We start from the raw sequence: 27275 nt of genomic DNA, 5'->3' as shown, positions 1-27275 counted from the left end.
CAAAAAAATATATTTTCCTCAAATGTGTATTCAATTTATTCTCAACCATTTTACACTAAAAAAAATTACTTGGTATTGTTGTACAATTGATTTTATAATATTGTAATTTTATCAATATGCGGCTGTAAACGTGAAAATACGAAGAAAAACAAATATACGCACTATAAAACTACAAGTATGCATTTAATAAATAAAAACGTTGAACTATACAAAATAAAATTATATTATTTGCATATAAATCCGGTTCCTAGTTATAATGATATTACGGGTGAAAAGGTTGGTGAAATGGTTTGAAAATTATATTTTTCAAAAACCACTTATGCCATAATTTTGTAGGGATTATATATAGTAGAGTGATTTTCAAATTTTAAACATTATATATTAAATTATTATACCACTTTCCAATTATATAAATATTATTTTTTGGAAGTCCTATACATACTATCTATACTTGCTTACACCTAGACATATTCCCATGTACATGTACTACAGTACACGATACACGAAGAAGAAAATATAACAAAAAAATAGTTAAAACATTTTAGTTAGAGTTGAGATTTTGAATAGTTTTGATATTTTAAATTTTATTATAGAAAAATATATATTTTTTTTCTATTTTTCTATTTATCGTACTACATTATATTGAATTCTTAAGTATAATTTAAACTATTAAAACTTATTTTTTATAATTATATTACACAATAGAATTGTGAATAGACCCTGATGTATTTATATTTAATGAAATATTTTTACTTAATTTATGAGAATATGACGTGTAGCTGCGTGTGGGGATAATATATTTTTTAAATTACATGTAAGATTATGAACTAAATACATTATTATATAATTTAGGTAATTATACAAATATTTTTATCTTGGCTTACATCAGAACTCATACAAACATAGACATTTTTTATTCTTGAAAATTCTTTAATAATAATTTGATCATTTTACTCTATAATAGCCATAAAAAATATATTGAAGCTATTAAAAACTTTAAAAGTAGGAAAATCGCGATTATCAACATTTTATTAAAAAGTTTGTTAGACAGCCCAGGTCATAGGAAATTGTGTTATTTAATAATAAACAGCAAACTCAGAGATGATGTCCAAAGAACTATCCCATCGTCACGTGTATAAATAACCTTATATACCAAATCATAAAACATTTTTCAAAATAAACGAATATCAACTTATTTATTCCATATATTTTTTATGGACCGGGCTAATGAACATGTGTTTTGTTGTGAAATTAATATACCCAATAAAAAGAATAATAGTTTTACATGTTTTATTGATTAATTCTGTACCTAACGGCTAATAGTATAAATGTAGCATTTTAATTTTGGATAAAAAATGTGTGACTGTATAGTCTGTAAGAAGTCCTTCTAAATGCTTTATATTATAGATTATTAGAATACCTAAATATATTATGAAATTTTCTGTATTTATAACTAAGTAATTTTAAAAAGATATTGTATAAATATATTTTTCAATAAAAGATACCTAAACCTAACTGTTGAATTTAAAATTGTTCAATGTATAATAAATGATATTGTAAGAAAATATTGTTTAATCCAATTGCTAGATAATGGTTGTAGCCCATAAGCGCAAAATTTGACCCAAATACAACCCAAAAGCGCAAAAAAATATTACCTTAACCCATAAGCGCAAATCAATTTTATAAAAATAGTGTATTTAATTAAAATTGTAGTTATTATTAGTATTAAATTAAGCATTTACAGCGATATTGAAATTAGTTCAAAAAATCAAAAAGTCAGTAATAAAAATTAGTAAAAAATAAAAAAATATAATTTTAAGCATTATTTTAAATTTTAGTTAAACAAGTATAGATATCATGAATAAATAAATAAATGTATTAAACTAATATAATAATGAGAAGGTACCTTAAAATTAAATTTGAAATTTGAATTTTAATGCTGGTTGTCAGGAGCAATAGAAAATAGTTCATAAAAATGCATCAGAAATTTCAGTAGAATGTAAAAAAGCCCATCTAAAGAAATAACCAATGTGAAATTTCTGATTAATTTTGGTCGTATTCAATTTTAAGTCCCAATTTTGCAATTTGTCTATACCTACCAGGCTTGCCCGAGATGAAACCGGCAACATTTAATTTGTACACTTGGAAATATACGCAAAACGTCATTATGAGCAGATAGTTCAAAATCCAAAAGTATATTTTAAGGTTTTAATTCTTTCTTACATAATATTTTTATTAAATGTCACATTTTTTCAGTTGTTTTGGATGGTAACAACTAACAGACAATACACTACTTGGACATAAATTAATAATAAATAGAGATAAATAGTATAACTATTATTAACTAAATATTCTAAATTACTGTTTATCGAGAATATTACGATTTTCGACTTTTCATCCACATGGCAAAATGTTTCATTACGATGTGTAGTTAAATGCAGTATAAATGTAATAATCGTCGCTAATTGCGTTGCTGCAATCTGTCGTAGAACAGGTAAGGCCACATGGAAAGCGTCGAGCGTCGCGCGTTAGGTCAGTAAAATATTGTATCAATCAAGTAGTTTATATATTTTAGTTTGCATGAAATTGTTTATACTTTTAAATTTTAACTTAAGATATTATTCACACCAACAATAGGTTTTAAAATTTTTAAAATTTCAGAAACTAATTTATACTCTACCATCATTAGATTTTATGTTAAAGTAACTTCACTAAAAATTGTTGAAAAAAAATGACTAACTTTTTTAGCTTTGACAAAATGATCAATTATATTATCTGAATATTATATTAGTAGTGAACTAGCAGTGAGCTTCTTATTTGACTTTCAGGGTATCGCCACTGTTAGTTTATGAATAATTTTATTCAAATATTATACATTATTGTAACATATTAATTATTATTACAAGCAGGAATAGAATAGGAGATATTTTAAATAATGTCTTAACTATTATAAAATATATTTTAATCAGATAAATACAATCAAACAAATACACAAAATTATATCAAGCGGAAGTTTATTGAGTTTTTTTTCATTTAAAAATTATTGTTCATTACAAAATCATTCTTATAATATGTTTGGACCTAGTCAAAGGTAACATAGGTACGCCATTTCAGTAAGTATATAAGTGAAACCATACAAATGTTTATGCAAGAAAAAATAATTACAAAAAATTATCATTGTTTATAAATATGTATATAATATAATAATATATACCTACACGGTATCTTTATTCGTTATTATATAGGTATATTACGCGTAGTTTTGTACAATATATTATATCGATCATATAAACCAACTATACAGTATACTTAAATAAATTAACAAACGGTTCATGGTACAACAATATAATTAATAGTTGATAAATAGTTTAATGATTTACGTATAAATGAAAATATTGATTTGTAATTAAACTCGTTTCTTGAACGGGTAGATACGTGGATTAAATGATTTATTTTAAATTACAGATCTCAACTACGTATTAAATAATAATTAACAAGCACAATTATTATTATCGTCAAAACATAAGTTCAAGCAAGTAAAATATAGTTCAGTGCTTTTTTTATTTTGAATGAGCAATCGATTTCCATATCTATATCGATTGGAATTGATTTAAGAAGACGACGATTAAAGGTTTTTAATTTTCATTATTCGCATAATAAATGACGTTAAAACGAATTTACGCCGAATTATTATATCGATTTGTAAAATTATATTAGTATTAAAATACAGAAAAATATTATGCGTAGTCAAAATGAAAGAAAACATTATTTTCATGTGAATTTAATTGTTTATTTTTTTTTTATTCTGATTAATAAGGTGAATACGCTGGATAATCAAATTTTCTAACATCTCAAACAATAACTTATTAACTTATACACATGTAAGACTTTTTAATGGAAATTCTCAAATCAACTAAGCACTGTTAAAAACGTTGTTTAATTTTATTTTTTCTCTAAAATATTTTTACAACTATAAACTAGTTGAAAAAATCTATGATGTAGCTACATGTTTTTGTAAGGTTACACATGTATACGTGGTAAATGAAAATTATAAATTTTGGTGTGATGTAAGGGGAGAAATATTTACGAAGGATATAAAGAAAATAATTTTGATTTTAATAATAATAATAATTAATTTAATTTAATTTAAATGCATTGTATTTGATTTTTGATATATACTAAATAAAGCAAGTCAATTTAAAAATCAAAATAATTATTTTATAAATGAGTATTATGTATATTGTATAGTACTTATAATTTTTTAATAGTTATAGGTATAAAATTTATAATTTATTTATCATCAATATTTTTAGGTATGTCATAAGTTATTCTACAGTTTTCGGTGTTAATGATAAGTCTAAATATAGGTAAATGTAAGTGTAGCTGTAGTACGAATACAAATATTAGTACATGATATAATTCAATGACTATAGGTAGCTTAAAGTATGTTTTTTTATTGATGAGTTTAAAAATTAAATATTTAAACTTAAAATATACTTTATTGTTTTGTTAACCTAATCATTAAATCGATATTTTTAATTATTTCTATGATGATAGATAAACAATTATATTAAAAATAAAATAGGTAACTACACTATAGAGATTAATAAATCAATTTTTGCCAAGAGAAATCGATTAGTTGAATTTGGATTATTGTTGTACTAATAATTGAATCGTATAATTTTTTTAAATAATAGTAATAAAAATTAGATTATTTTAGTATAATATAACGATAAAAAGGTGTAAAAAAATATGTTGTGTGACGAAGACGATTGACAACATCTAAGATTATCACATGCAAAACTTGTATTAAGTTTATTTTATGGCACCCTGTTTGCTTTTTATTTATGCTTTATAAACGATATATTAATATTTCAAGAATTCATTGCAAATACAACAAAAGATATTATTTAGAGTGCCAATATCACATTAATCATTAATCTTACATTCTTACATTTTTGAAAACTATTGTGAAATGTATGAAAAAATGATATTATCTACACATAATATAATATATTAAAATAATAACTATATATGATATTATATTATTTTTTCTAAATGTCATTGAGTCAGTAAAATATATATACTATCAAAATAATGTTTTATTTTGAATTGTACAATGTAAAATATTCTTAACATATTATTTTAAAAAAACAATAACTAAAACAACAATGTTTAGGAAAAAAAAATATTATATACCTAGTAATAATAATAAAATAAAATAAAATACACTTTAATCATTATTTATAGGTTTAAAATTTGATGATATGGTCAAAAAATGTTGGATATGTTTGAAAACGATGATTTAAAAATATAACAATGGAATTAAAATTAATAAATAAATAAATAATCACATAAATAAGTATAAATTAAAAAAAAAAAACTTCGAAGCATAGAAATATGAATAATTGTACAAGTGTTAAAAGTTACTCTAAATATAATCCACTATAATATAAATGAGTAGGTTTCATATTATATAATATTATAATATTATACCAATAATTAATATTTGGTCGCCCGAGATAATCTAAAAATTAGCTACCTATAGTAGCTGGTACTACATTGACTAACATAAATGATTTGATTTCAGTTGTAATTAATGTGAACTATTTAATAAAAATTAGGTAAACATAAGTAGATAAGCCGACGATCATTTAAAAATAGTAATTATACTATTCATTGTAGATACATATCTAAATATTTTCGATTATCGTATGCAATCATAACACTCATAACCACCTATTCAAGTTGCGACTAATTTCTTTAAAGTCAATACCTATATATATTTTTTACTAAGTATTTTTCATAAGTACATAAAGTAGGTACTTAAAGTTACGTACCGAAAACTTGATAAATATTTTCTAATACAATTTCCAGAATAATATCTTTGTTGCGTATTATATAAATTATTACATTTTAAAGCTTAATTCGAATAATAATTGATAGATTACAAATATTTTGATTAACTTTCAAACTAATTATTAGGATCAACAATTACTACATAATCAGGAATCGTGTAATATATAATACGTAGTATTATATTACACAGAGGCGTTTAGGCCAATTTAATCTACCATGTATAAAACATTATATACAAAATCCAATCGTCCGTCGTTTTTATCTGTACATGAAATCATCAATTATGCCCTTTCTTGTCTTTAAGTAGGGTGTAAGTGCACCTTTTTACCGAATGTGTGAAAGATCGGCAGTCAAGTATTGCAAGCGGTGTTCTTATTCCATTAGCAGCCCTTTTTACAACCGTCCCCACTGCGAGTGTATTTGCCAAAATAAAGTCGCCGGTCGGTAAACGTTTTCCTATTACCCACATATCGTACGTTGTCTGTCTGTCGCGTATTGTCCACTACAATCTCAGTTCAGGCGTATGTATTAAACGACGAATGCTCGATAGCCCGCTCGCAGCGATAATTACGCGAACCCGGTTTTACAATCTCGGCAAATGAAAACAATATGTTTGTATTGTTCTCGTAATATTTAACGAAATCGTAAAAAAAAGTACCTGTGTACGGTCGTGTTTTAAACAAAATTCAATAAACGCGATTGTCATTTTTTAAACGTTGCTGTAACTGTACTCCTATTATTTTTATATTTTATGTAAGTTTTTATGATACCGCGACTATACTCGGGGTCGAGTCGATTAGTTATGAGTAGGTACATCTCGAGCGTTTGCTTTACGAAAATAATGTTAACCGCAGGCTCAATTGCATTGGCGTAATTTTTTTCAACTCCCATTTTACAAATTTCTTTTATCCTTAATCTTTCCGCCCCCTTTAAAATTAAAGAAATATTTTGCATTATCAGAGTATACATAAAGCGATTATAAAAGCAGCCGTAAACGTTAACAAAAATTTGATTTCTACGAAACGTGTACTTTTAAGGTATGGTACTTTAAGTTGACATTGGTAAAATAGTTAAAGGACTTTTAAAATGCAATCGTACAAATAATATTACGTATTGTTGTAGGACACGCAGAAGATTACAACACGGCAGTCAGCAATATCGAATTTTTATTTTCGTTAAATTTATTTGGCTGCATATTGTTGTAATAAAAATAATGTGTAGACAAAAAAAAAAATGAAAAAAATTTGTCTATCAATTTTTCATGAAAAAAATTAGTAAAAAATACACATTTTATGGTTAACTGTGAATACCTTCTGAACAGTTAACCGGTGTGTTATCGGTGTCGGACAAAAGTTCTTGGTAGTTGAGACTTATGACGGTGTTCTAATGGTGCAGAAAAAACACTTTAGTCGTCAAGAATGATCATTATTATTATGTACTATAATATTTTACTCGGAACACGATAACGTTCATAATTATATAGAACCACGTAAGTACCTACGAAGTCCCGGCAGCGGTCTTATACAGTATTGGGAACTTTAAGTATTTGGTTGTTTATCCTATGTACTTAAGCGACTATGATAAAATTGTATTATCAATTTTATTTCGTGACCAGAAATATTGACTAATATTTATATTTTATAGATTTATCAAATGTTATTATGTTATAATAAATTTTATCAGTGAATTATAAAAAAATTCAGTCATACATGTATAATAGTGATCGGATATAAACGTTGATCTTAAAATTGACTACATTTACACAACCAAAATAAATAAACATAATGTTTTTCGATTGAAAACTTTGTTTTTTATTGAATCTAACCGTTTAAAAACGGATCTTTTTATTTCGGCGTATCGATAGAAAATGTAGGTTATAGAAGAACAATTCATTAATTACTCGGATCAAAAAAAACATTGTTGTATAATATTTTAAAATTGCCCAAACGCATAATACTAAATTTCCCAAACCACACAGAGACAAAATATGTACAATCAAGAAAATAAAACGTTCGACGGCTATAGTAAGATATATGCAATAATAGATTACACAAGCTTACTACTAACAGGACTCATCGCAGTCGTTATATTCAGAGACGGTTCCTGGAGAATATATTACTTGAACATTTTTCGAAGAACACTAATTTTTTTATGCAAATCAATAATAAACACGTGTTATACCCCCCAAAAAATAGAAAATAAATGTAACATTATGTGAAGGTACTTTTGAAATGAAAAGTGTACGAGGAAAATTGTGTGTAATATATTATACAACACGTATTATGCTTATACGCGAATTGTCCCTTCCAAATCTCTCTTAATCCGTGCCCGGTCACTATCTACTCACGCGTGTGTTTTTATCTCGGTGTATACCGCACGTTTGGCATTCGTTTATGCGGCACGTAGTCGAAAATACATCATAATACTACGTACATCACAAAAAAAGATATTCAGAAGTTACAGTGCAGGTACATATCGGTTACCTACGTGTTTCTGCCGCTTGGTAATTAAGATCGGATCCTACCGATCGGTTACTACGACTTAGTAATAATACCTATTCTTGTTTTATAAAAATACTCTTGCGACTAAAAATACTAAACTCAATATAAATAGTTACATAAAATAAAGTTCATTTTTCCTTTAGGTTTGTTGGATTATATACCTAGGCTTAGAAAAATAACAATCAGCCGAATGTCATACTTTTCATATTTTTTTTGGCGTTTGTGCGAGTTCGGTACATCAGCTTTATCGAAAACTACAAAATAATAATAATAATAAAAGTACTGATTAATAAATGTAAGACCGGGTGTCCCTCACTCCTACCTTTCCAGCTATGACAGGGAACACGGCTGACTAGTAATTTGAGAAAACAAATCGATTAACAAAATAAAAAAAATAACATTTTATAATAATAATAATAATAATGTACATATAACTTATAAACAATAGATAATTTAAGTTACGAAATATATCTACAGAAATTGAGGGCGCAAATAAAAAAAAAGACGAAATCATAATGCCCGGGAAAACTAAACTAATCAAAAACCGTGATTGAGCAAATCCCAGATCACGGCTAAAACAAATCGTATGTGCATACGACATGGCATAGGTATATACAAAAAAAAAAACATTTTCCAACCGAAATCCTTCGACTACGATGACTTTAATGTATCAGACTATGATGTCCTTTAAGCGAAGAATGTTTGTGTTTTTATATTTTTCCTTGTCCACTTTCAGCGATGGTTCATTCTTCTTCGTTTGTGTGTGCCACACTAGTATCTTAAAATAACAAATGAAACACGTCACAAAAGGTGCTGATAAAAATTCATAATATTATGATTTACAAAAATAAATCTTGATTTATAATTTTGCCAAAATTCACTCAATCATTTTTTGTACAAAAACTGTTAAGTATATTATACACAGTAGAATGCATGCAGAACAAAATATTTATCTTTAGTAGGTATATGTATTAATCAAACTATTCGAACTCACGTAATATCCACAAAATATATGACATTGTGGTTTGACCCAATTACGTATGTTATACTCGATCATAATATTAGTAGTTTAGATAATCAAGTATTCTTTTTTATTTGGTAATAATGTATAAGCGCATAGAACAAACACGTATATTGTTATTAATTATGTAATGCAACTAATTGTATGTCGATGATATATTTTTCGTTTATTTGAAATTATTTGCGAACATTGCACTGACATAGTATTAAGTATATGATTGATATAGCGCGATTTATTTTTAAATGTAGTATACCTGCATATAATATCTTTATATCGAATCTACTACGAAATCGCCACGGTGGAAATCTGAATTTTGGCACAAGATTTTTGGTAAGTTGAGGATAAAAAAAAGTAAAAACCACTAAATATCTATTGCCAAAAATACTGCAACAAACTGAACGAGAAAAGTCGCAGATGATTTTTTTTTGCTTTTACAAAATGGCAGGGTTAATAAATTGCACGCTCAAACAAAAAAATAAATCTGTGCCAAATAGTATGTCTAAATTCACGCAGTCGATGTAAAAAAATGAAAACGTTTCTGCGTCGTAGTGAATATTGCTCTAGTGCAAATAAGAGGACCCTAAGAGGACATCACACTAATAAAAGTTATCTCTGTCTTATACAAATTATAAATGGGCAACATAGAAAATTTGTGTTCAGCTGTTTAAGTTTTGTATTGTTAACACTTAGCTTTAATATTAAAGTAAAATATCTAATTAAAGATAATAATGATATCAATACTCTCCCGTTGGTTTTTTACAATTTTTTTTAATTGTTAAGTGAGTCATGAGCATTTTAAAATTTTAATACAGTGGATTCCGCTTATTGTGGGCACCGGTTAATATGGGCATCCGCTTAATATGATCAAAATGGTCTGGTCCCAATATAAATGTATAATAACAAGGTTAAAAAAAGCCGCGTAATATGGGCACTCGATTTGGTTTATGTGGGCAATTTTTATTTTATCATAGTGTTAGAATATACACATATGTATTTAAAAACGACTAATTTAATCGGATTTCGTCATATCTATGGGATTGTGTTTATCGAAAGTAATAAAAAGCACTAGGTACCATTTAAATCTTAATACCCATTTCTGCATATTGTACCAAAAATGGCACAAATTAGTTTTTTGTAGTTTTTATTGTTGAAAATAAAGTTACAACATTACTACATATACGGCCAGTCACATCTACCTAGCAGTAAAATTGTGAATTTCAGATAAAAAATAAACGACTAAAAATATTATTGTTGTGCAAAGTGAAAAACTACCCACTTTATGTTATAACAATAACAATTTGATACTAATGATACTACCGATCTTTGGTAAAAAAAAATCTGTCTTGTAGTTTTTTTTGTCCAGAATATTTTAAAAATAAGTATAGATTTTTAAGTATAATACTTATTGAAATATTTAAATATATATCATAACATAATTAAGTGCCAAAAATTAATCCTTAATCAACTTTTAAGGGTAGTGTCACTTGAATATTTTTCCCATCCTCCTGGTGTTTTTTACAATAAGGACATTTTTATCGGAAAAAATAAAAATGCAGAAAGAGATTTTGTTGACTTTTTTTGATATTATAATTTTTTTTTTTTTTTTAACTAATTTCGGCTTTTATGGGCAACCGCTTAATGTGGGCAAACAGGGTTCGTTCCAACGTGCCCACATTATGCGGAATCCACTGTATTTTACATAAGATTAAAAATTAAAATAAACTGTGTATCCTTTTAAGTGAAACTAATCGGTACAATGTTTTGTGAGTTTGTGACAGCAATAAAATTCATAATGGTCTTGGTAAAGTATACAGGTTTGAAGTGTTTGAACCTTGATTTAACCATTTATTTTGGGTTTTGGATAATTATGATTTGTGCATACAATGAATAGTTTTGTGAAAAATATTATAAAACTACATATTATAAAGTTGTAGAATACAAACTATAATTTTTATTTCAATAAAGATATCATAAAAATAGGTATACAATATTAATTAGATAGGTACACACAAGTTTTAAATGTTTTTCAAACCATTTTCCTAGTAAATATGTTTATTCATTTAAATAAATTTCTAAATTGGTTCTGAAATGATTAAACGTCATCAAAAATTATATTGATATTATTATTATTACGTAAATTTGAATTCAAACGATTTAATTAAATTTTAATCAATTGATTAAAATATTTAAAATACGCCGTTTAAATATGTTAACAGTTTTTGTACATTGGCTTCTGAGGCCATTGAGTTGTGTGATCAAAGTATTGAAAGAAATAACTATTTAATAATTAATTTATGAACAGCACTTACTTTGGTGCAATTATCTGCTTTTAATTCAATTTGATGAGGTTCAAAAGGAGCTAAGGTTCTCAAAAACCCATCTTCTTCGAATCCTGGTTTGTAAGGCATTTGAGCATTAGGCCTCTAAAAAAAACACGTGAAACACCAATATTAAAATCCATCCGTAGAGAAAAATATAATGTTTTTTTTACAATATTATAGTTAGAATCCGGATATTTATGCAACAAATATTGTTGAATATAAAAATATTTATGTGCATAAAAATTAAAAAATATGCAAAATAAAATTCTTATTTACTCACTGAAGAAAACTTACAACATTTATTATAATTATAAATAATTAATAATAAATAAACAATATAATTAATATTATAACCTGCAAGCTATTACCCTTAATTATTATTTATCATTGGTAAATGATATTATCATGTTTACATAAATATAAAATAAACGACAAAAGGTAATATTAATTTTGAACGAATATCAACACGAAATAATTACAAAATGTAATTTAATATTTTCAAACTGGAAACTTCTGCAATTGTTACATAGCATAAATTTGTACTTAGAGAAAAACTTTTGTCTACCTCGCAAGACTTTATAAGCGCATATTTAAAACAAGAAATATCTTCAGATAACAACTCTTCAATACTTTCATTGAAGTTGCTTATTTCCCCGCTTAATATTCCACATTATTTTTAATTTGACAGTACTTGTAATAATTTATTTGCAGTGAATACTTTGAATAACCAACGGAATAGTTTCTCAGAGATAAGAATCCGATTTTTCTATTTTTGTGATGGTATCTGTGATGCATTGACAATTGGATAACATTCGCAAGTTCATTTTTTATTGAAATATCTATAAAAAATTCTTGAGCAATTTGAATAGACTTAACATAGTTTTCATTAAATGTATTGACAATTTCTTTAACTTTATGGAGTTTATTGAAGTTCATTTCATAATAGAAAGCTCAAAGCTTGATCAAGCCACATATCCCAACAAGTCATAACGGGCTGGGTGATAAACTTAAAATTTGGTGATATACCCCAACGAGCAACCGCCATTGATTAATATACCTTAAAGTCCCGTCGTAATCCGATAACTGATAAGCGATAAACTATAGGCCCTCCCGAAACTTCCTATATAACATAATGACAGTATTGATGATATCGCGCCGCCCAGAAGGTTATCTGAAATTATTTGACGACGGAAATTAATACATTAATATATTTTACAAGAGTTTAAACCACTTCTGAGCAAAATTTAAAACAATTTTGATTTACTTTTCATAAAATATGCAACTTTTATGCAAATATATAGAAATATGAAATTTATAGTCGTTTCACATAAATATGCAAAAATATGCAAAATACAAAATTGACTATAGATAGATTCTATTTGGTACTATTATGAAATGTTAAAATTTTTTATCAAAATTATTAGGTGAATTTTAGAAAAATATGCATTTGCATAAGAATTCACGCTCTAATTATCATAATGATACACTTAAAAAATTATTATTTAAATAATATCAAATATGTTTAATAATACGTATAGGTATAGATTATAGGTACTGGGAATCAATTTAAATGCTATAAAATTATAATTTGGAGGATAAGCGTATGTATATTTTTTATTTAATATTAAAATTCAAATTTATAACTGTTCGAACTTCAATAATTTATCAATTAGGTACATAAAGTTAAAATTATTAGTAGATAAATTAATTAAAAATTCTAGTTTGTAAAAAAAAAAAGGTCTGACAAGAATTCAGACTTGAAGATATTTGACATTACAGTGAGTTTTTTTTTGTAGCTCATGATTAAAGTATATGATACAATATAAATATGAAATAATAACAAGTGTATAGGCAATCAAAATATTTTTATTTATTCAATACGTTTTTATTTAACTAAGAATATCTCTTATATATTTTCGTATTTGGGTTTTGACATAAGTAATTTGTTGAGTAATTCGGGGAAGTGTTTAATACGTTATAAGGTTTTCTCGGAAGGTCTAAAAGTTCGCGGACAACCAAAGGATTATCCGTCACGGTGAGAAAGAAGAAAAATATTATCTAAAATATTAAAAGCGCGTACGGAAGTATAAAAGTAACCTTTTTGAATTCTTACATAATATTTCAAACAGTTTTTACGTGTTTTTGTATTAAATTTAAGTACTATTAACTATAAACTATTTAAGTGGATATTAAATAAAAATTATTCAAGTACTCTTTGTGGATTATAATACGTACGTATTAAACTAATGCTACTTACAAGTTACAATATTTATTTTAAATAAAAACTATTAAGAACCGACTCGAATAGTAGTATTATATGTACTTAATAATATGCTATATAATGACAAAAGTACTTATTAATACGTGGAATTGGACACTGTTTTAAGTAGGTAATTTAGTAGGTACGAGAAAAAAATTTAATGTCATACTGTTATTTCATATTTAAACGACAGTGTGTGATGTAAATGTTTAAATACATAAAATATTTTAGTCAATGGATTATTAGAAAATCAGAAAATAATACGGAAGTGAACGGAAATTGTCAACTTTCAAAGTGGTTATTACTTAAACCCACGTAGAATCAGGTGCAGTTACAAAGTAGGGTTAATGATGGGTGATCGATAAATAATCGATCATCATAATTTTTTTTACCACTTGTTCGAAAAAAAAATATTATAATATATTCTATATAAACCGTATAAACGAAACTGAACATCGTTCAGAAACGATATATTATTTTGAATAATATGAAGAAAATTGCTTTTAAAAAAGGAACATATACAAATAAGTTAACCAAATCACCTTAAACGTGTTACCTATTATAATATTACGGTCTGTATGCAGGTATTATTTAATATATAGTTACTTTTTTTACCTACTACGATAATTATTTTCATTTCGAGGAATCCTGAAAAAAAATATTTTAAGCAACAGAATTACGCATTAAACTTTATTGAATAATATTTCTAGGAATAGTCGACTAGAACAAAGTTGCGCGTAATAAGCGCTATCGAGATATTTTACTTATTGCTACTTAACAATAATGTATAAGCCATGTATGTATGTTTTTATGTTATATTTAATTTTTAGTAACTGAATATGATAAAAATACTAAAAATACCTATCTAAGGGCATCACTATTAACTGGTAATGAGTTAATCCAATATCAATAATCCCAGGGTATTCAAGTATTTTATTTATAAAAGATCTCATATTATAAACACCAACATATTTTCGCACATAAAAATCTCGTATTGTGCAACTTTAAAATTTAAAATGGTAGGTAATCGTTAAAAAGGACGACAAAAAATGAAAAAAATATTTTTAAAAACTCATTTACAAAAAAAAAGTTAAATATGCAGTATTATTTCATTTACACTTTTTGTTATGCTTTCTGTTTTAATAAAATATGACTTGTAAGACGTAGGTATAATGTAGAGTGAAATAAGTTTTTATTTCTGGGAATCTCTTATGTACCTTTTTCATCTTTTAAAATGTAACCCCTTTTTAAACCTTTTTATATCGTCTTTCATTCTTTATCTTTATTTATGTTAATATTTAAGTAAAAATGTAACTCTTGTTAACCATCATCATAATGTGTATGTTAAAGAATTATAAATTATTTTTCCAAGTGTACCTTATGTTAATTTTTTTAAATTCAATAAAGGTAGTGGGAAGATACGTTAAAAAGTATACGGGTAAAAAATATTTTATTTGGAAACGTTCAACAAAGAATACAACTATCGTTAAAATTATGTTTTAATATATCTTATTAATATAGTTTTGTTATTTTTTCTTAAGTATTTTTTTATGTTTTTTTTTTATTGATTTTTTTTCGGAATCCATTTAAAATATGTACATACATAAGTATTGAAACGTTGACTTACTTCTAGTAGGAATTTGACGCTAACCGCAAACCCAGCCATATCGACTGGAAACTTCCTGCCTGCGATCCAACCATCGTAAAACCCAATTAACTGGCCATTCTTTACAATTGGTGTACTTAGACCAGTCCTTGTGCACAATCCTACGGGCCACATGGATACTTTTTGCGTATAACGCATCTGTGTACAAATAATACATTATCATGAAGTAAAAATGTATATATAAAACGATTGATTATTTGCTAAATATAGTCAATAAAAATTAGAAAAAAATTACATGAATAGATTATTTGAGCATCTTAGGATAAATAACTATTCAACATTTTGACTGGTAAATATATCTGAAGAAATATTATTGGTTAAATCGGAATAATACACTTGAAAAATATTTCTATTTGACTATACTATAACCAGTGCTCGATGTGGCAAAATTAAATTAAAGTAGGGGGACACTGTTAACTTTTAAAAAAAGAGTGTCCCCATTACTTGTTAAACGTTACTAAGCCGTGAGGGCTACGCCCCTACATCCCCTATATACCTCTTTAAATCATATGAAAAATATTTATAAATAATCAAACTAAAAAAAAATACTGTAAATATTATATTGTATATTTTAGTTATAACTAATATTATAACAAACTCAAAACTAATTAAATAAAAAACAATTCACTTTAACTATTTATTTAAATAGTTCCATCATTTATCATAAGACGTATATTCTAGGATGTAATAGTAGTTAGAACAAATATAATGTGGAACAAATATTTTGTGGCACAATTTGTAGTGATGATTTAAGATAATTAGTTAAATAATAATAATAAATATCTTAATAATTATTAAATCTATGGTAAGAAAAAATATTATGATGTTATCACGTGCATTTTAATAAAAATTAAGAATGATGCAGACGATGCAGTGTCCCCTGCGTTCCCCTTAAAAATAAAAGTAGGGGTTCGCTAAAATTTCTGAAAAATGAGTTGGGTACTTCGTCCTCCTGCGCCCCCCCCCCCAATCGAGTACTGACTATAACTGTTGATTGCATTGGTTTTGTACACAATTAAAAATAAAACAATTATAAATACAAAATAAATACTATTATTAGGCAATAAAATGGATTTTTTTAAACAATAATATATTATTTAAAAAAATTGTCGATACTCATTTTTCCGTGGCGATACCGTTAACGTAATTCAAATACTTTATTTTCATTTTCATTACCTTGTTGTGTATTTTATTTTTGGTGGTGATTTATCAATTTCGTAAATTTATATTTTTAAATTTTCATCTATCACTCGAAATAAATCACAAACAGATTGAAATTATTGTCATTGCAAGATTTAATGCTAATACGCATTGGGAAAGCAGATATTTTTTCTGCAAATACCTAATACCTTATAATTTCCTAATCAAAATTTAGATCACGTATTATCTACTCACCTTAGACTAAACATTCATCTCGCTCAATTAGTTCAAAGCGTAATTTATAATAGTAGGTATCTATTTATTGCAACTTTTAACATTCCGACAATTATCAAACTCGAAAAAAATTCTGAGCGGAAATTTATAATTTTAAAAATTTTATATATTTCTAATAACAATAATTTAGGAGTTAAGATTTTTTGTGTACCTATTTAAATTTCTGGCACTCCGATAGAAATATAACATTATACTATCAAATAAAAAAAACATAATAATATATAGTTATATCTAACTACATTCTTATAATTTAACTTAAACCCTAATAAAAAAATTGATCTTATATTTTTAATAATTGTAGTTAGAATAACACACGAGGGCTGGTTATTTTATTTTCTAATTTAAACAAACTAAAAACAACTAAAATATTTTATATGATGTTATTGTTTCTCTTCAAGCTTTTGACAAAAAAAATTTATGTATGCAGTTTATAAATTATTTTTGTTTATAAAGAATTTACTAAAAACCAATCCAGTTTTACAGACTACAGTATATACTGCATAAAAAGAAAGTTTGACGACGAAAAATATTACAACACAGCAAAGTAATGTTAGCATTTATGGGTAGGCATTCAGAAATATCACCCGACCTGAAACTGTTTAGATATTATTTTTGACAATAAACAAAATGTTTATAATTTTAAAAAATATACTCAGCTGAGTATAAGTTTTTAATATTTTCATAATAGGTTAGTGAATATTTAATTTTTTTTTTTCATCGTAAATATTATCAATACTCATTAATATAATAACTATGTTATAAGTTAGAAAGAAATATAGTTCCTTATATATTTATTTTTAATAAATATTATAAAAAAGAAAGTATATAAGGAGTACTAAATATCAGATTAAGAAGGATGCCATAGAAAAATTTCAATCAACAAAAAAATATATAATTTGAACAGCATTACAGTGTAAACTATAAAGTAAGTGCATTCGTTGTTGTAAATAAGGACGAGGAAGTCATACGAATATTAAGTACATATATTTTTTTTATAAGTTTGAAATACAACTCAATCAAAATTAATTAAAATTATTGTTTTGTGGTACAGTTTTTCTGATAAGTGGCAATATAGACGACAAATATTGTTTTTTCTCCAAAGAAAAAGTTTTAAAAAGATAATTTGACCCATCCATGTTATATTTTACCACATATTTGTATGTTCGTCGGCAACTCCATTTGCTTATAATAGTTACAAAATAAACATTGAATGTGAATTTTGTTATTTTTATAAATAATAGTTTGTAATTATACGTCGACAATTATAGTAGGGGAGAATAGATTCAACGTTTCTTTTTAGCAATAATATAGAAGATTTGAGTTCTTATAAAAAAAATGGAGTTATTCTTTTATGTGAGTATCTTATTTATTAAATAAAAATTTCTGGATGTATGATAGTTGATAGTATTATATAATTTATATATACTCATAATTAAGATAATTGTAACAATTAATGAACTATTTCCTTTGACAATTTTAAAACCCAATAATTAGCTTAATAATATATTGATATTTGTTTTTTAAAAATTATTATTGAAAAATATATAAATATACACTTTGTCAAAACAATATAAATTCCATTGATGTACACGCTAAAATAAAATAATTAAACTGTATGTTGAATCATTAATTGGTTGAAATAATATGTATAGATTAAACGATTATTGTTGTATTTTGAAATTGATATATTTCTAACCAAATAATTTTGTACTAAAACAACAACCAACCGTCGAGTGATGAAAATAAATAGGTACGTAATAGGTAACATTGATTATTATAAAATATATACTTGTACTGATTAAAGATTAAACCATACAAATGGACAATGTGCAATAAATAAAAAAAAATATTAACCTCATTGAACAATCTGACGTCATAAGTGTTATCATCGTCGGCGAAATACACTACACCTTCGACGGCGTTCTGTCGTATCCATTTTAGACCTCGATTTCGATTGGCCACACCTTTGGGTTTGGCACCGCGGATTTTCTTAAATCTTTCCGGCATCGGTGCTGAAAAATATTTAATACATTGTAATAATAATTTATGTATTGTTGGAGCGTGTTGACCACCATACTTTAGCAGTACAAAGAGTTAATTTTAGAGATAGTCTTTGATATTTGATATTTAAGCCCGCGGGGTTAAATCTGATGAGGATTTTTGCTTGTCGGAAATTAACCTCCCCTAATCATTGATATGTCATACAATTATGTAAAAATTATAATCACATATAATTTTAACTATCGCGAGGCTTTATATGCACACAGGCTCTATTCGCTGAAGTAATTGGATACGTAAACCGTGTTCTAAGCTCAAAGTCCGTATACGTATTGTAAGAAGAAAAAAAAATCAATGTTTCGAAAAGTGTTATTTTACACAAGTTATATTCCCCTTTGTATCTCTCAGACTTGTCCAACGCGGTGTATATAACTTTATCAGCTTATATACATTGAGTAGTACTTCGCCCCGTTGGTCCCCAGTGACCTTAACAATACACCCAGATAGAGCCAAACCTCGATCGATGGATTTACCACCCTACGTGGTCTTATAATATATTTATATATATATATCTATATGGTTATATATATTATTGTGATTTTCACGAAACTTTTATCATATTGAACATAAGAACAATAAAATGTATATCGAAATCTTGTCATAAGCGTATTTAATATAAGCCAATTAATGTAACACCGATGAGAAGAAAGGACCCAAATCGTCATTTTTTTATATATTTATAAGAACAATAAAGCTAAAAAAATTACTAATTAAGTAAATTTATTATACACATATTTATGTTTAGTATTTATTAAAACGAAATATCAAAATAAACCTTAATTTTCTAGGATTGGGATTATTTTTTCAAAAAAACACACAAATAGAACTTTTTCATTTCAATATTTCGTCTATAATTTAGATACACTTAAAACTAACTTGTCGCACGTATAAAACTCTTGGGTTTGTATAAAAAAAATAAAATACGAATAGCAATAAAATTATATTAATGAGGATTAATTAATCGTGCAATACAAGTGTATACAATATAAGTCAAGCAGAAAAACGAAGAGCTTTTTGTAACTTATCCACCTAATTAAAGAGTTATAGGTACTATAATATTAAAATATAAATTATAATATTTACGTACACGTTTTAACTAAGTATAGGTGGGTTCTTATAATATTTGTTTGTTAAGTTATAAAATTAACAGTATAATATTTTATCGACGAATTTGTCGTTTTATTATTTTTCTTCCGTTATTAATTATCAGTTACATACCTATACTTGATCGTTTACTTTTTATACAGAACAAATTTAGCATACTCTATTCAAATATTATTATTAATATTATAATAATCAAATAATATGATATAAGACCATGCGTGTAGAAGTAAGAATAAATGTTAGGAATTTTGGACCTAGATGGTGCAAATATATTCATTATTCATGATACCTAACAAAAAAAAAATAAATATTTTTTTCTATATTTTCCTAAATATAGTTCATGCATAGAAATTTGTTGTTGAACACTAGGACATGCACAAACTCACACAAACATACATATAAACATGCAATACTAGCCACTATAGGTACATATATTTGAGTTTCATCGTAGGTATCAGTTGTTTACATATTACGATATTCTAACGCGTTCGGAAAATATTTACTCCATAGGCAGAAATGTACAGGTAAATGTTTATTTTCAACCTTTTTTATGATGATACGTAAGTAAATCTGTTTTCTCTTAAAGTCTTTACAGTGTGTGCAATGAAGAAATAATAATATTATTCCAACAAGGTGTACGAAGAGGTAAAAAGAGGTACCAATATTTTATGAACGGTGTAATATATGGAATAAAGAAACCATCATTATGAACGCTGTGTCAGTAACGATAACTGAAAGTTTTTATTTTTAGAAATGTCGAGAAAGTATAATGATAATATAGTAAGCAAGATATTATTATTTTTAATATTATTATTTTATATCATTTCGTACTTATACTATACTTAGTTTTATTTAATAAAAAATAAACTGGGGCTTTTTTATTAAGTTTATTCTTATTGTATGCTTTATACATATATTATACATATTATGTAGACATTACTTTTATTTATTCAAAATTAACATAACTAGGTATGTATTAGGAGAGTAAGGCAAAAGCACGTCATATTATTAAAAGGACTACCATCTTATTTCAAAAATAAAATATTCCAGAAACTTAGAGTTTGTTAAGCTTAACTTCAATGTAAAACGCCAAAAACTAATTTCGTCACAGCGAAACGTCACGTTTACACAATTAAAAACTTTCAAATCCATTAAGTTATAATTACACATTTTTTTTGATAATTTAGGATATGTACTTATGTCGCTCTGGAAATGTGGTATTTTTATAATTAAATTTAATATAAAACGTATTCCATGCACAATAACTATTTTTAATCTAAGTTAGAGCTATCATATGGAAGTTGAGTCGTTGAAAAATTCAACCAAAAACATTTATATTTAGGTAGCTCAAGTGTAAAATTGAAATATCGTTTCTGGAATTTTTTTACATTTTAAGAGATTTCACTAAAACGGATTTTACAGTCACCCTTTAACAAGTTCGTAAAAAAAATGTAAATTAATATTTATAAAATGTACATTTTATTTTTTATAAAAAATCATCACAACAATTTGTTATATTATCTGCTTTAAAAAACTGAAATATAAAAGAATACCCATCGATAGAAAAAATACTTAAAATAGTTATTTTGGTTAAAAAAACAAATATTTATGTATTTTTGGTGATGAAAACAAGTTCCAGTATTTTTTTTATTGATCTTTAATACGCAATTCGGTTGCTAAGGCCATTAGTTACAGTGTCTCAATTACTATTAACAGTTATTTATAGTTTTTACATTATGTTACATACTTACATTCATTTTACATCGGTATAATATTTATTATATAAATTATTTATTTTCAATAGAATTATTATTATTATTATTTGTTTAGTATGTACATTATCATTGTATTTACGCAGTATACCCTTCAGGTGCCTATTAAATTTGAATTAGATGCATTACTATATTTATGGCTTATTTGTTTACTTTTGCGCGTAAATATTTTCAATTCGGCTAATCCTTAGCTGAATATTTATGTGTTACGACTAATTAATATAATTGACAAATTGATAACAATTTGTTTTGATATTTGATCACTATAACTACGCGTCTTCATTACGTAAAACATTATTAAGACAAACTATGGATATGGTTTCATCTCAAAACATATTACACTATTAATTTACACTCAACCACAGCGTAGGTACTTACATTATGTACGATAAAAAATTATATTTCATGAAATAGGTACGTACTTATGGGCTGACTAGCGTCCTCAATTATTATAATTTATAACTAGGCCGTCGTCGGTTGCGCCATTCACGTTTTCATTCGATAAGATTAAGTTGGTACTCAGCAATTTTATAAAGGTTTGCTTGAGCATAAAAAATAATAAAATTATATTAAAAAAATTATTGTTAAATCATCGATACCTATTTGCTATCCCGAACGATGTTGAGTTAGTGGGGTGATTATTAAATGATTTTAAGCGTATAGATAAATAAAACAGGAAAAACAATTTTGAGAATCATAAATCGAAAAATAATTGCATCATCCGTGCACAATTATTGTGTACATTAAAAACACAATTTAATTTTCAAGTTTTAGACAAACTCTATATTAGGCGGATAGTGCTACACCATTACAGTGATCACACTATCTCTACAGCACTAAGGTGCATTATAAGTTATTGTTTCAAATATATATATATATATATATAAATATCAATCTGAAAATGTAACTTCTATTGACAATATAAACCAATACATTTAACGTCACAATTGCTGTCGTACAAAGTGTTTATTGAAGTCATATTATATGTTGTAACGATTTTTAGAAAATTGATGGGTTTTAACAAGTTCCGAGACTACGCGACTATATTGTTTTTTCCTGTGAATCCGTCATTGTCATACATCAAATCGTTACGATAAAAATACTCGACGACAAGTAGGTGTATATAAACAACGTGTGTATATTATATTTCTATAGGTCGAGGTCACAACATTTATTTTCGAAAAATAATTGTGTGTTTCTTTATCATCGGATCTATTTGAAAGAAGTATTCGTAAAAGTTACTATTATACAATATATATGAATAAACTTACCTTTATAGTTTTAAATTAAATTTTAAATATTTATTAGTTATATCACTATAATTATTTTATGATTTTAAAATTTTCAATAATATTAAATAAAAATATGCTCACTATCGATTTACTAAAACGGTCCCTTTTTGTCATTAAACTTTAATTAAATTTGACTTCTAAAATAGTAATATGAACAAAATTATGTATTTAACATAAACATCAAAAATTTTTAGTGATGCGATGTTTTGAAAAATTATTTTCGCAACAATAAAATTATACCTAATTTATTTTCAGACAATAACGATATTATAATATTTTATAATAATAACAATTATAATTCTATTTTTTAATTGGATTATTACCTACTTGCTGTTATTTATTAATATACATTTCGAAGTTCAATTGTTTTCATATGTATCTTTAGGTTACCTGCATGTATGATGGTTATGGAGTCAAGACCAAATTTGTAGTTTATCGATTTAAACTTAAAATTGTGTTTGAAATTTATGAAATGAAATATTTACAGTATAATATTATGATTTAAAATTTAATTTTTAATTTGTGCGTACTATTCAAAATCGATCTGTCAGGTATGTAATACCTATGCATTTATTAAACAATTCGCTACTTCAGTGGTTATTACATACATTATATATAAGTATATGAAAATCGCCATGTAAGTAATTTTGGTAAATATTTATGTAACGTGAAACGGACTAGCTCGCACATAATGATTTCGTAATATTATTATTGTAATGATGGTTGAATTTTATTGACCATATATACTATATAATTATGTATAATGTAATTTAACCCACCGGTTAATCTGATAAACGAAAATATTTCAATTTTCAATTTTAAATAATATTTTCATATATTATACAGATCATTGAATAAATATTAAAATTTAAAAAAATAAATAGATACCTACAAAAAATCTTTAAAAAATTCAAACCAATTGTTTCGATACTACACATATACAATAATATTATGACGCATATCAACGTTACATTAATTGATTTTACGAGTTGGTCACTTCTGTTATAAGTTTCATTTATTATGATTATTGTAAATATATTTTTTTTATTATAATTATTTAACAACTGACGGTTTGTGTTAATCTGAATGACATAAAGATATATCCGTAGTTTTAATTTTGTCGGTTAGACATGCGCGTAGGCGTTTCCAGCTTAGATAATTGTAAAACTGCCGGCAATTTAATATTTTTCGCAGATAAATATGACGGACGTGGGTTACATGTACTTACACCAGACGAATGTTGTTCGTAATGCGCATATTTAAACAATAATAATTATATATTAATATATTAATTATTTTCCCGCTTTGACGATTTCCAGTGTGTGACAGTAAATAGGTAGCTAGAACTTACACGTGTCTAAAGCGATTCGATGGTATTAATAATAATAATATTATTATTATCGTTTACTTCGTATTTACGCGTGTTTGCACATTTGTTTTATATCACCGCCAACGAGTGTTTTAGAGATTGTTTACAAACTTACAATATAGTTTTCATGGGTGATACCTTAGGTCCTAAGTTATCCCCCTAAGGCTTAGGACAAGAAGATTAAGTTACTCATTCATCATTATTTATTATTTACTTTATAAATCAGGTTTTTTTTTTCAATAAACGTTTTTGTTTTTTAAAATGACGTTATATGTCTCGATAGCCGGAACAAAATTATGAAGGTACCTATCTACTGACAATATTAATATAAAATGAAAACTGTTAAACTAAGTATCTAAATTAATATTATTTTGACTATTATCAGTGTAATATATAAGATATAACACGGTGAATAAACTGCATGATATATATTAAATATGAATGACGAAGTCTGAATAAAACTTCGAATTTAATTTTTTTTTTGCGTCTCATAATACTAATTATCACTATGAAACGCAAAAGTAAAAAATCCCCTTTATAATTAACAAAAAAAATACGGGGCAAACGAGAATTTATGCGCCAAACCATATTTTAACAAAATCGATTTTGTTTTTTATTGTAATTCAAAAAAGATAAAATGTAGAAATTAACTGTTTCCCAATTATTTATATTAGCTATCTATTTATTTATTTAGCTATTTATATTTAAAATATTCAAATTTTTAAGTTTTTTTTCTATACATTTTAATAAGAATGTTTGTTTGATTAAAAAGCTTTAAAATTTAAATCAAGATTTCTCATATGTTGTACTACCTAGCTTATGAAGCAATTTAAAAATATTAAAAATATATATTGACATTTTTTAAATATTTGAAGTTCAAATGATGACGAAATTACTAATTATTTAAAACCACAAACATTTTCAAATTATTTTAGTTTAATATTTTAAAGTTTTAAATTTCAGTTCTCTAATGTTTAAAATGTAATACAAAATTCCTCATAGTTAGTTTTATAGCAACTTAGAATTCTTAAAAATACATACGTGGCATTTATTTTTATAGATATATTTCAAGTTAAAATTTTGACGAAAATAAATTATTAAATATTTTTAACATAAAATAACGATTTTAGTTATTTTATTGTAATTATGTAAAAACAATTTATTCATAGAGAATTGAAACATCTAAAATATTTTTGATTAATTTTAAGGCATCTAAATTATTCACAACTTTTTGCGGTACCTGTCAGTTTTCACTTAAGAGGATGTCAACGCAAAATTATTTTCTCTCTTTGAGTCATCTCGAGCACATGGTAAATACGTAAATTATCGTCTCAGTCTAACAACCGTAAAACATATCAAATTTGAATTCAGCAGAACTAATTTTATGTTGTTAACTTAAATATTAGAATGAAGTGACTTATGATAAAATTTAAAGGTAAGAACATAATTTGTGTTTACTTTAAAAATCAACGTTATAATGTTCTTTTCTTTTAAGTTTCATCTTAGTCCTTAGGTCAATTTAACAACTCAAAATTGGTTCTACTGAATACAAATTTACTTTGTTGTACGTTTACAAGTCTGGGACAATATTATACACATGAGTTAGTTTTTCCTTGCAACGTTTATTGCATCAACTACACCAGTCCAGGACGTCTAGACGTCTTACTGTTTACTACAGGACACACGTATCGTATAAGTAATATTAATAAAATGATTACTATTCTATGATATAAATGTGATTTACTATTTTAACAAAAATTAATTCTTCATATTACAAATTAAAAAACATTATTATTAATAATAACAATATAAACATAAAATAAAATGTGCGTAGAAATATAGGCTGAATTTTAGCTGACCTTTGGCTATCTTTGCTCAGAATTTTTTTTCGTATATAATTATTAATCTCTGAATTTAAATTTGACACACCCGTTAGGTTAGATTACATGGGTGTGTATGTAATTATCAATTGACCTACTCAATGAAGAGGTAAACTTGACACTAACCATACAGCTAAGCGACTACCCCGTTTTTTACGTTTTAAAAAAAGTTGAACAAAAAGTCCGAAAATACAAAATATTTTATGTAATTAATAATTATTTAAAAAATTTAAAAATTTAAAAATGTTTGTAGGTCATTTATTATACACGTTATATTATTATTTTTTTTCTATTTTCTTATTTTCATTTATAATTATATAAGTTATTGACAATTTAAATAGGTGCGTAGATATATTATGTATTTCAAAATATTAACATACAACCACACGATACCTTAGGAACAACAATATTAAAATTTATTTGTAACTAAATACATTTCAACAAACAATGAATTTTATTTTCACGTTAACTAAACTAAAACTAAAAAAATAAATAAATAGGATATATAATAAAAATATATAAATTTGTCATTACTTACTTATTGTCGGACTTTTTGTCCGACTATAAAAACTGAATCCGGACTTTTTGTCCACGATTCTTGTAATTTAGGTCAAATTTTACAATTTAAATAAATTTAAATAATTTATAAATCAAATGATTTTAACTAAATTTTAAAACTATACAAGTGACAACATATTCTTATTTTTTAAACAGTAATTTATTATTAATAAACTTTTT

At 25.6% G+C, this 27275-nt stretch overlaps 1 protein-coding gene across 1 annotated transcript in view; it reads right to left on the bottom strand.

Moving 5' to 3' along the window:
• Nucleotides 1-5237: 5237 nt before the first annotated feature.
• The window catches only part of LOC113559840 (galactosylgalactosylxylosylprotein 3-beta-glucuronosyltransferase P-like), a 51275-nt gene continuing 29237 nt past the window's right edge, over nt 5238-27275 (bottom strand). Inside the window, exons 3-6 of the mRNA XM_026965614.1 lie at nt 18917-19074; nt 15590-15766; nt 11691-11804; nt 5238-9138 (exon numbers count right to left, since the gene is read on the bottom strand). Of these exons, the coding sequence (XP_026821415.1) occupies nt 9031-9138; nt 11691-11804; nt 15590-15766; nt 18917-19074 (557 nt within the window). The 3' untranslated portion in view covers nt 5238-9030. The remainder of the gene's footprint in view (nt 9139-11690; nt 11805-15589; nt 15767-18916; nt 19075-27275) is intronic.

The sequence above is a fragment of the Rhopalosiphum maidis genome, chromosome 3 (assembly GCF_003676215.2).
Source record: "Rhopalosiphum maidis isolate BTI-1 chromosome 3, ASM367621v3, whole genome shotgun sequence".
NCBI classification, from domain to species: domain Eukaryota; kingdom Metazoa; phylum Arthropoda; class Insecta; order Hemiptera; family Aphididae; genus Rhopalosiphum; species Rhopalosiphum maidis.
Note: the sequence above shows the minus strand (reverse complement) of the source record. Positions and strands in the feature narration are given on the sequence as shown.